This window comes from Arvicola amphibius, chromosome 13 (genome assembly GCF_903992535.2).
Source record: "Arvicola amphibius chromosome 13, mArvAmp1.2, whole genome shotgun sequence".
NCBI lineage: Eukaryota > Metazoa > Chordata > Mammalia > Rodentia > Cricetidae > Arvicola > Arvicola amphibius.
Window position 1 is genome coordinate 32,006,412 of NC_052059.1, and position 12,605 is coordinate 32,019,016.

Here is a 12,605-nt window from a genome sequence, read left to right on the forward strand (position 1 = left end):
CAACCTTCATCTTTTCTAAGACACAGTTAACTCTTTATGGTATCTTGTTCTTTTGCAACACAATCTCAATTTTACGTATTTGGACTGGCTCTAGGCACTTACCATATCCTTCTTTACTTCATTTACCTTCAATATTGTGCTTAGTTCATATTTGCTATAATTCTGTTGTAAGCCTTAAAGTTTCAAATGAACTTTATTGCTTTTTCATGAGAGCTCTGAAGTGAATGGACATGATTATTTTTTTAGGTTGATTTGTAAAATTATGTGGTTTTGAAATTTTATCTTGGGAAAAAAATTTTCTGGGCTAGTATACTTTCTTCTATGAGAATATATTAAAGCTGACTTTAGTAGGTACGGTAGGAGAACACAGATATCTAAAATAAAAAAAAAAAAAACAAGGCAAAATCCAGGGGACCCTATCGTCAAAAAAGATGTCCCTGCCTTTTCCTTTTTTCTCAGTGAGGACTTCACTGAAAAACACCTGTTGAGAAATCTCCAGAGACTTAACTTACTATTTTGTTTTGTTTCCTCGAGGCAAAGGCTCATATATCTCAAGCTAGCCTCAAACTCTGGGTATAACCAAGAATAACTTCGAACTTCTGATTGACTGATTTCCTGTCTTCATCTCCCTTACCCCTGGTATTACAAGGGTGGGCTTGTTCTTAGTAAGCCACGATAGCAGTTATTCAGAACTGGCAAATATTTCTATGTTAATGCTATATTTTACATTTCTCCATGAAATAATACACATGGAGATACTGCAATGGAAAATGATGTCATGTTTATACAATAGTTTACCTTACCTACTAAAAATATGTGTTTCCATTCGTCAAAACAACCTCTATACCTTAAAATAAACACAATTTTCACTGTAACTCTAATACTCTTGTGCTGTTAAGGACTTTTTTTGAAAGATGTCTATAGTCTAAACACTTTATAGCCTGATTTTATTTGTACAAATCCACAAAGTTTAATAAAAATAACATATCTTTTCACAAATCTTTGTTAATAAATATATGTGCACCTACGATGAAACAAAAACTGCAAGCATAAACCTAAGGTCTGGCGAACAAAATAATTTCAGACTGAAATCAGTTTTTGCTTTAACTGTGATGGGAGGCTTACAGCTCCACAGTTCCTATATTTCATATTATGTTGTACAAAACACAGCTATGAAACTTTCATAAATAACCCATTCCTAAATGAACACTATGCACCTTCAAAACGCCATGCAAAGTCCTGGAAAATAAAGATAAAACAGAACTACTAGCTGTTGGTCCAACTTGATTTTGGGGAATAAGAGTATACCTCTAGAAAGAGACATAAAATTAGTAGCATATTTACTCTTCAGGTTAAATTATGCACACACTGACAAATGCAATTCCTGTAGATTTTCTTAATTCCTCTGAGCAAAATGTGTTTGCAGTAGAATTGTTAAGGGAAAGAAAGGGGGGCATAGCAACTGGCTAATTTATTATGGTTTTCATAATATCAATATCAATCATGATTTTATAATTCATCCTTTAAAGGATTGCAAAAACATGAAATGGGAAATAACTGTTAGCTTTTTACATTGAGATATTTTTTAGAGAAATCAAGACTCTTTGGGGAGAAAATGTAAGCTCTAAAGTTCATTTTGTACTTTAATGGAATAGATTAAAATTTAAAAATAAAAGAATACTGAGACCGTCTTCTATTTTCTGCTTAAATTATGTGAGGGGTTGGATAGTTTTTGCAATTTTCTTGGCATGAATTTTACTCTTAGGGAGAAGTTACGACTACCACCCATAACCAAAGACCATCTTCAAGGGCAATGTGGTTAACACAGTATAAGCACCACATCCCTCCAAAGCTTTGGATATTTCTATTCAAGAGTCTTCTCCACTTGTCTGGCTGAGAAGCCAGACTTGCTGAGAGTTTTAAAGTACCAACTTGACTTGATATTTTTTAATGCTGGAAACTAGATGAGAATTCAAGTCACAGCACTTAAAGTAGAAGATTAAATCCTAGCCCTTTGTGACAATCTTGCCAGCGCATAGAGAAAAGCTATACAATATATTTACAGTTCCCAAATGACTATATCACATCCATAAATAAGCATTTTATCATAATTCCCTCTGTAGAGATGTTAGTGATCATAAATATCAATTTCACACAATTAGAGAAAGACATTCTGAGCAGCCAAGGTTTCATAGTTACGAATTTCTTTCATGTTTTATATAAACTTTAAATCCGTGGTTACAAGATTATTCATATACAGTGAATACTATACAAGGTGGAACTCGATACTTCATTAGTCAACAGCACCATCCCTGATGAGTCTGGTTCACTTTGCTGTCATGGGCAATATCTTCTGCTAAGTATGAGGACATGGAAGGTTTACGTTAGCAGGGCTATAAAGCTTCAGCACTCTATTTGGACAATAAAACCTTTTCCGCATAACAATATGGACAGGTGACTGTCCATTTGCTTCAAAGTAACTTCCACCTCAAGTGTCACTTTTAATTAAGCAGAGTTGAAAATTCAAGCATTGTTCAATTGGAGTAATTTGCAACAACACATGCATATAAATATTATGATAACCAAGAATTAATTTCTACGTGATACCACTCAATAGTGAATAAAGGAAACCAGACAGTGACTAGACCATCACACCAGTCATCCTTTTTTAAAGGAATAAATGCCTATGCTTTTGGCAATGATTTTATTTTCATTTTATATTAACATTCTATGTTTCAAAAAATAAACAAGTAATGTGGGACTCAGTGCAACTACATCCTCTGCCATCAATTATCTGTCTTTGGAGTAGACTGTTCATTCCCTACTTACTACAGGGAATTTACAAGGAAGTTGTAGGACTAGAGAGATTCTTGTCCAAGATGTTTCCTGATCACTGTGCCTAACACGCCCAATGCACTTTAGAAGTCACCCATACTTCCAAAACTTCAACTGAGAGTTTAGTTAAGGAATAAGTGGGAATGAAGTCCCTAAACCACTTTCAAAGTATAAGACTGATTTCTCGGGAGTGTGTGGGGGTGTGAAACTTTGTTCAAGTTGATTCAGAGTACTGTCTTGGGGACTATTCTGTACTCCAGAAGTTAACTCCAATTTGGGATAGTAATTTCATAAGATTTTAATGGAAGAAAACTCATTCAAGAGAATTACTTTTTTATTCTACCATAGGAATCTTATTATAAAAAGAAATGTAGAATAAAGTATAAATATTGACAGTTGCGATCATTTTAAAATCTGTAAAAATAAACTTTAAAAATGCCATAGAGGTAAGGAATGCATTTTAAACTACTTGCACAAGAGGGATTCTGAATAGAAAATGGTGTGCTCACAGGGACAAGGGTGTGAACCATGTTAAGTTAACTACTAGCCACCCCAGACACATTGCTGCTGGCCATGAGGCTTTCTGCTAACCAAAGGTCTTGGGAGGGCACTCCCAACAGCTTTCAAGTGAAGTCCCCTTTAACCTAAAAGTCTCCTACCTGAATTATGGACATCCGAGTGGCAGGGGTCTCGCTCGAATTAGTCCCTTGTCCGGTGAAGCTGGTGTGGCAGCCTGCGTGCCCCTGCGGGACAGTCAGGTTGTTGGAGGCTGGCTTAAGATACATCACCTCTGACCGGGGCGAGCTGAGGGGCAGGCGGGTTTGGTAGTCGAAGTACATGGGGGAGGTGGCCAGGGAGGGACTGCTCACCACGTTCATGACGTTCATGGCGTTCCTCTCCTCCACCTCGCTCTGCACCAGCATGATATCGTTTTTGTTGATTTTCTTCTTCTTGCCCTTCCCCCCGCCTAGCTGTGGGTGGCTGTACTCGGCGATGCGGCAGTTGTAAGTGCGAATCTCCTTGTTTTCCCGTTTGCACTTGACAGCTATGGTGATCATGGCCGCTAGGAGGATGATAGAAATCGTGCTTAGAGTCACTATGAGAGGCAGCGACATGTCCCAGTGGTGCTGCTCCCCATTCACTCGCGGTACCCCTTCAGGCAGAGAGCCGCTCACTGACCGAATGATGAGTTTGGCCACCGCGGACAGGGTGGGCTTGCCATGATCGGTCACCTTCACTACAAGCTCCACCACGGGGGTCACATCCTCCCAGAAGGGGTGCAGCGTGCGGATCTCGCCGCTGGATGGATCAATCTCAAACAGGTGGTCGTCGTTGCCATCCACAATCTCATATGTGAGACGCCCGCTCTCTCCAAAGTCACTGTCCAGGGCGCGCACGGTGCTTACCAGGTAGCCCAGGCCAGCATTTCGTGGGACCTGCAGCTCAGCTGTGTCGTTCTGTAGAGTGGGTAGCACAATCACTGGAGCGTTGTCATTCACGTCTAACACTGTCACCCTCACCGTGGCGTTGCTCTCCAAGTGTGCTGGCGCCCCAGAGTCCTTAGCCAGTACCTTGAATTCAAAAGCCTTCGTTTGTTCATAGTTAAAGGAGCGCAGGGCATATATGGCCCCATTAGTGGGGTTCACTGACACATAGGTGTAGATTGACACGTCGCCAATGTGCGAGGGCAGAATGGAGTAGGACACTGTCCCATTTTGGCCCAGGTCGGGATCTTGGGCGAGCACTGAACCGAGGTATTCTCCTGGAATGTTGTTCTCATGGACTTGGAGGACGTACAACCCTTTGGTGAAACGAGGCGGGTTGTCATTCTCATCTAGAATCTTGACAGCGAAAGACTTGGTGGAGTTGAGTGGAGGGGATCCCCCGTCCCGGGCCACGATAGTCACGTTATACTCGTCCTGTGTCTCGCGGTCCAGCTGACGGTCAGTAACGACGGTGTAGAAGTTGTCGTAGTTCTCTTCAAGCTTGAAGGGGACCGAACCGGGACCCCCCAGGCTTCCTCCACCGCCAGTCCCTCCTCCACCTAGTACCCTACACTGCAACTGCCCATTCTTGCCTGAGTCTCGGTCAGTGACCCTAACCAGGGCTATGACTGTGCCAGGCGGGGCGGCCTCACTCAGCGCCCCCTGCCGCACGGAGACGAAACCAATGGACGGCGCGTTGTCATTGCGGTCGATAAGCTTGACTGTGACCTTGCAGTGGGCTGGAATTGGGTTAGGTCCTAGGTCTCTGGCCTGCACGTCGATCTCCAACATGCCATTCTCCTCATAGTCCAAGTTGCCCTTAACGCGGATAAGGCCGGTTTTGGGATCAATGGAGAAGAGCTCCCGCACGCGGTCGGGCACATAGCTGCTGAAGGAGTACAGCACTTCTCCGTTGGGACCTTCATCAGCGTCGGTGGCATTCAGATCAATGACCACGGTGCCCAGGGGTGCGTTCTCGGGCAGTTCCACCAAGTATGACGGAGCCTCGAAGACTGGACTATTGTCATTAGAATCGATCACCTTCACATTGATCTGCACGGTGGCGGAGCGCGGAGGCTCTCCGCCATCCAGGGCAGTCAGCACCAGAGTGTGGTGGTTCTGCAGCTCACGGTCCAAAGCTTTTTGGATGACCAGCTCAGGGAACTTGGTGCCGTCGCCGCGGGACTTGACGTCCAGTGCAAAGAGGCCATGATCATCGCGGGTGAGTAGATAGGTGCGGAGACCGTTCTCGCCAGCATCTGGGTCGTGTGCGCTAGTAAGGGGGAAGCGGGTGCCGGGTGCCGCGTTCTCTGAGATGTCCATTTCGATCTGGTCCGAGGGGAAAGAGGGAGCATTGTCGTTGATGTCCTGTATCTCTACCTTGATCATGCAGATCTCCTTGTCATTAGCGAACACCTCTAGGGACAGTTGGCACTTGGCATTGTGGCGGCACAAGGACTCACGGTCGATGCGCTGCTTGGTGTAGAGGAGCCCGCTGTCGGCGTCCACGTCCAGCAGGTGAGGTGCGGAGTTCTCCAGCACCCGGTAGCTGCCGGACTTACCTCGCCCGCCGCCGCCGTTACCGCGCTCAGCCGGCGGAAGCCCGGGTTGCAGTCGGGCATCCTTGCCTATGTTGCCTATCACTGTGCCGGCCCCTTGCTCTTCTGGCACTGAGTAGTTGAGGTTTTTGAGTGTCAGGGCAGGGGCCCACAGGAGAAAGCAGCAACAGATGGAAAGGTACATCCCAGACCGGTGGGGTGGGAACAGGAGCAGCCGGACTGGAGGTGCGAGCTGGTGGGTGCGCGCCAGTCTGGAACCGGGGCGGAGCGTCGGAGCTCGGAGCGAGCCACAAGTCTAGTCCTTCCTTCCCTCCGCACCCGGGCTGAGGCACCAGTCAGTCTCTCCTTATTCCGCTCAAGTTGCCCGAACCTGTTGATCTACAGCATTCGCACTGGGTGAGAAGCAGCCGCGCAGCGAGGCTGCAGCAGCTCCGAGCTAGGCGGCGGCTTCCTAAGGCTGAGGGCGAGCCCAAGGCTTTGTCTCTTCCGCCTGGACTTCAGAAGGCTCAAACTTGCTTGGTGATGCTGGCGATAAGAAGGAAATAGAGTCTGGGAGAGATGATAATGAGCTGAAGAATTGGTGGGTTTTCTTCGCTCCCGCTAGGCGCTGCAAAATCCACTCCCTCAGGCAGCCTACGGTATATACTCTTCGAATCGGGTTGGGGGAGGGCTTAGGGAGGTGTGTCTCCAGGCAAATCGGAAAGTGGAATCCTTAGTTACTCGTAATCGGTGAGGAAATTCATGGGAATGAGTAGGGACGAAGAAAGAGTCACAGACACATATGTATATTTGAGGCTTCCCCTGGAACGCAGAGAAATGTCTGCTCGTTGTGCAGGATGGTCGGCTTTCAGGCAGTGTATTGCTGCATTTAAAGATCTAATCTTGCATTGCTGGCTTAGGCAGCGGCGGCGGCAGCGGACTGCATCTCTGAGCCAAGTCTTTTTTTTTTCTTTTTTTCTTTTTTTTCTCTCTCTCCTTTCCGAGCAGTCAAAGGGAGGAGAGGAAATGCAGCGCAAAAAAAACCCCCTAGTGTCCCGATTTGTAGTTTCCTCCCCCTACCAAGCTCCTCCCTCTCTTCCTCGGAGAAGGCTCTCCCACAAAATCAAAAAAGCCACAGCCTGATCAGCATTTGCGGTGAGAGCCTATTGGGAGGAGAAAATGTAGGGCTATATCTCCGCCTTGGTTCGTCGAACACTCTGGTGTATCTACGCCAAGCCCGGAGCTGCCACTACCATCCCATCCTCTTCCTGCAAGCAAGGACTTCACTCCACGCAGTTTAATTCCAGTTTGCTTCTCTTGCCAGGCGAAAGGAAATCAACAGGCAACTCATGGTTAGACGTGCAGATCTGAAGGGGGGGAGGGCAGAATAGAAAGGAGGGGGAAGCAACCCTCCCAGCCCTAGCACACACACTCGCCCTGTCTCTTGCTAGAAGGGAAACAGTCTCTGCATTCACAGGGCTGGGCTGTCAAGTGGCTCTTTTCTTTCTATTCAGCATCTCCTTCCAGTGGCCCAGCCTCCCAGTCCTTTTCATCTAGCAAGGAAAACCTTGGCGAGGAGCAAGACTGGTGACTATTTGAAGAAAATAAAGTGCGGATTTTTTAACCCCCTTATTATTATTACTATTATTATGATTTTAAACAGGAGGCGTAGGGTGGAGGGGACACATCAAGGTTTGGCGTGATGCATTCTGCAGCCTGGCTCTCACGGTCTCTGGTCGGCTTGGGGAGGGCAGAGGGTGAGGAGCTGCGGCCACCGGGGTTCTGCCAGGGCGCCCACCCGGGGGAAAACTACCTCCACCACCAAAGGGAGGTTAGGCACGGCTCGATCTACACATTATTTCTGCTTCTCCAGGCGCCTCGGTATAGGGGCAGGACACATCCAGAAATGCAGGTGTTCTGATCTGCCGGGTGAGTCAGAAGCAGCGGAACGTATTCACTCTGCCCTCACGGGCCTCCCTTCACAGACATTAGTTGCGGCTTCTTCCTAACGCTTTCTCTGACTCACTCAATAGAAAAAAAAAATCAAAAAAAAAAAAAAAGCTGGATTCACAGGGGGTGGGGGCAGAGAAAAGGAGAAAAAGAGAGCGGGGGGAGGAAGGCAAAGCTGAACCCAGCAGCACTTTACTCTACCTCTTTCGGCCGGAGTCCGAGGCTCTGCAAAACAAGGCGTCTGCTTTGCTTACGAATATTTATTTGTTTGTTTTAAAAAAAAAATCTTGGTTAGGCGTGAGATGCCCCCAAATCTCTCAGTCTTAGGGGGGGAAAGCACGTTTCCAGTAATGATTCACGGCTTAGCCCAAGATCACAGTTCAAGATTTTCCTCCCAGTGGTCTCTATTCACAAAGTCCAGCAATCGGTGTGCATAGCTAATTGTGCAGTCTGTTGTGGAGGTTTTTTTTCTTTTTCTTTCTAAATCCTCCTTATTATTTTTTTTTTCTGTCACGGGTGGTCTCTTTTCAGTCTGGCGCCTCTCAGAATCACCCCAAAGCCTGAGAAAGACGTGCCGATTTCAAACCGAATAAATCCATCTCCGCCAGCCAAGGCGCGGAGGAAATGGAAGGTGAAAATTCAATTCAACAGTTGGAGTAGCGTCTCCGTCTCCGGGCTGGCCTCCGCCGCTGCGGCAGCCGCCGGGCTCGCAGTCCGGATTCTCTCCCCAGCGTCTCTTGCTGACTGACTCTATTCACCTCACGCCGCCGCTTAAACATTGATACTGATTCTCTGCCAGCCAATCCGCGCGGGGAGCCAGACCCTGCCTCCTCGGCCCACGCCCAATGGGAGGTGGAGAAACGGCGGGCGGGGGCGGGGCCAGCAGTCCCAGCGCTTTAGAGTCATTGACTAGCAGCGTCGGACGCGAGAGCTCTGCGGCCAGCCGAGCCCGCGCCTTGTAAGTCTCTGAGCAGTCGCTCGCCCCGGGCCTTAGCTACAGGGCGCGGCAGCTGGGCAGTCTTTCTCTAGGAAGAAGAAAAAAAAAAAGTTGGACAGTGACTCGATTTTATTTGGGGATCGGCTACACAGCCAGGCTTGAGAAACACCGCATACTTTGCAGAGTGAGGTAGCTGCGGTCTTCCTGCTGCATTTCTGTTCACACACGTTCGAACACACATGGTCAGCTTGCACATACACAGGCACACACACGCGCACACACGCACACACACGCGCACACACGCACACACACGCACACACACGCACACACACGCAGGCCAAGGGAGTTGCAGGTTTTCTGACTCCTCGTCCACTCATCTGAAAGAGGTGCGGAGTGTGTGTGCGCGCGCGCGTGCGCTCGCGCGCCCGTGTGTGTGTGTGTGTGTGTGTGTGTGTGTGTGTCGCGTTTTCGCACAGTTCCATGTGTATTTAAGTGAGTGCCTGTGAAGTCCAGTGCTGGAGAGCCAACTGTGCCAGCTAGCTAGGGAGCAAACACGCCCCGAGCAACAGTAATCAATATGTAACTTTGCCCATCCTCAGAGAAATCCCCGCGGTCCCCAGGCACCCGTGCAAGGAAAGTCACTTGATTATGAAAGTGTTTCAGAAGAAAAGCAGACGCCGGTGGAGAGAGAGGCAGTGTCTCCTCGGAGGAAAAAAAGCGTCTCTCAAGACATGTTTTGCAGTTTCATGAAACTGAAATCTGCTGAACACTATTTAGGGTTCTACCCTTCAGCTATCTATCACAGCCTACACTGAATATACTCTAAGGTCCCTCGACGCCCAGCAGCTTTGTTGTCTGGTTCACCTCTGTTCATCTTACTAAACTTCCAAATAGCAATATGATAATTTTTCCAAATCAAATAGTCATTTATACAATCTCTTAAGTATAAAAAAGGAACTGTTAGGCAAGAATTTACATCACTAGGGGATCAGTGATTCAAAGATGCCTGTTTTATAAACACACACACACACACACACACACACACACACACACACACACACGGCTTTAAATTCCTCATCTTCTACAACTCAGTCTCAAAAGTTGCTTTTGCCTAAACTACTATCACAAATGTCCACGAGTCAAGACCGGTTTGCCTGTGATCTGACAGACTGGGAAAAAAAAAAAAAAGGAAACTGGTGCATTGAAATAGAGAAGGTGAGTGTTTTGATTGCTGGAGTATTGATTGTAATTCATAAATACTGAAGTTAAGTTGCCGTTTATAAATTGTGAATGACTAACGTACAAATCTGTAACATGAATCATTCAGGATTTCAAAGAAAATCAAATCCAGACCAATTACAAGAAAGTTCTGGAGATTGTTTTGGGGATAATTGCTTAAAGATTCAGGCAGAGGAGCTATTAATTTCCCGGAGCTTCAAGGAGATAACCTATAGTCTGATTTTGCAATCTGGTCTCTTTCCAAATTTACCACACCCTTGGGAGATCAACAGCTCAAAAATTCAAAGAGAAGTTCTTTTTTAGTGAGCTCTTCAAATTCTAAGAAGCTCCTGTATTGTCTTTTGTAAATAGGAAGTTTATCATATATACATGTTTACTAAACAGGGGCTCAGCCTTGCCAAACCTAGGCTGCTTTGCTAAGTGGTCTTTTTTAACCATACAGCGTTGTACAGCCTGAGCTTTATGTCTCTGGGGTTAATAATGCTGTTGGTCGAAAACATGTACTTTAGAAGTTGAAGCTTCAAGTCGTTCAAAGCAGAAACTGCCATAAAGAGTAGTGATCACACATTCAGACATTCATCTATCAATGGTTGTTTTTACTTCTGCCTCTCCTCAGCCCGCTCCAGCTTTAAGAATAAACACCAGGGCCTTGCAAAACTAAACAAAAGCTGTAACTCTTAGCTCTGTCCTCAGGAACACTGCAAAAATACCTTTTCCAAAGGACCATTCTAAAGTTATTTTAATTACATAGAAATGAGATATCTTTGGATTTTACCATAATGCAAAAACAAAACATCAAACAATTCCAAGGAAGGTTATGATAGTATATTGATTAGGCTTAATTCAACACAAATCTATGCAGTTGAGGGAATACTAGAAACACAGTATCTAAGAAAGAACTTTATGAGTTGAAAAATATTCCTCCCCAGAAGCTTGTGTTTGCTGCAACCCCCCTAAGGAGTAATTATGCCATACTGCCCCCTAGTGTTTGCTGAAAGAACTACATGCATATGGTGAAAGCCTTAGGGTACCTGGCCAAGAACAAAAGAAACATAGGAATCATATTATATTTCATGTGCCTCTAGAATTGAATATGGTTATAGAATACTGACTTGTATCCTAAGTAACTTTTTATCTTTATTTTCTGAAATACTTTAAACCAGAAATAGGACTGACTGATATCTCAGTTTCATTTGTCTTGTTTTCAATCCTTTGTGATAACCACATATAACTTAAACAATCTTTAACAGTTTTCAAAGTCTGTCTTTTTCCTCCTCTTATGTATGTTTTGTGTTCACAATATATTTATATAAGGATTCCTTATTAACTATTCTTAAAATACTGAGCTCAACTAGGGAAAAAAAAGAGATGATGTAAGTATTAGGCAGTGGGGGGTATGCATGTTACACACGTCACCATGCTAAATTTGAAGGACTATGATGATGTCTAGACAGCAAAGCAACCTCATATTTCACAGGAGCAGCTTGGATGATAATCACTATTTGTATTTTCAAACTAGACTGAATCTGAAGCCAACGTTTTATCCTTCTCTCTTGAAATGCATGTATTCTGATCATCTAAAGATCTCGTATGCTTATTTAGAATCTATGTGAGAACATGAAAGGACTGAACATTTTGTTAATTATTAAAAATAGTGTAGGTCAAATGAATGTAAAGGTAATTGATCGATGTGTTGTAATGACTTCAAATAGAAGTATTGCATGTTAATTTTACAGACCAGTAAAGAAGAGCAAAGACTGCAATGACACTCAAATAATTGACTTCACAGTATTGAAGGAAAGTCTTAAAACAGGACTTCATGGAGCTTTTGTACAATTTATTTAATTCTAGTTCAGAGACACAGTTTAAAAATGCATAATTATATGTTAAAGATGCAGTTTCAAAAGTTTATTCCTGTAGCCAGAACCACTATTGTGGCAATCTCCTGTAACTTTTCTGCTTGGCTATAATTTTTAGTTTAATAGTATATAGCTCTTCAGAAAACAAAAGAAGCTGCAAAATCCTCTGCAGCCACTATTTATAATATCGTTTTTTATAATTCTGTCTCTATCATTTTACTTTCATTGGTTTTTTTAATGTATGAAATATTTCAAACTAAATTTAATGACAGAAGGTTTAGGTACTAGAAAACCAAACTCCAATCAAATTTCAATTCTCTGAAGAATGAAGTACTGTATTTTTAGCTAATGCTCTTCATCTTTTAAAGACCCACGTGGTTCCCATCTTATACTATTACTGACTGTTGGCTTAATTTTAATCAAAGCGTTGTCTTTTAACGAATGATGAAATGTCCCTACTCAAAATCCTTCTACTTAGTGGTGAATACGAATTAGAACAAGCAATGTAAATTTTATAATGTAAATTTTCTCTCATATACAGTAAATTCTAAAAGTGTTAAAAATTTATATAAAGATAGTAAGGCAAGAACTTTTAAGACTTTTTATTTTATTAAAATTATAAATGCTGCTATTAAGATATATGGGTAAAGTAAAAATCCTTTATTTAAAATTTCTTCTAAATGATATTTTTCTTATTATCTGTGATGGTATGAAAGCATATTCAGATGTATGTACCTTCTTTACTGCAATATAACAATGGAAT

The 12,605-nt window shown here is 44.0% G+C and overlaps 1 protein-coding gene across 1 annotated transcript in view; it reads right to left on the reverse strand.

Moving 5' to 3' along the window:
* Pcdh17 (protocadherin 17) overlaps nucleotides 1-6,734 on the reverse strand; it is a 93,619-nt gene extending 86,885 nt beyond the window's left edge. The window contains exon 1 of the mRNA XM_038310595.2: nucleotides 3,495-6,734. Coding sequence (XP_038166523.1) covers nucleotides 3,495-6,062 — 2,568 coding nt within the window. The 5' untranslated portion in view covers nucleotides 6,063-6,734. The remainder of the gene's footprint in view (nucleotides 1-3,494) is intronic.
* Between the last annotated feature and the right edge of the window lie 5,871 nt (nucleotides 6,735-12,605).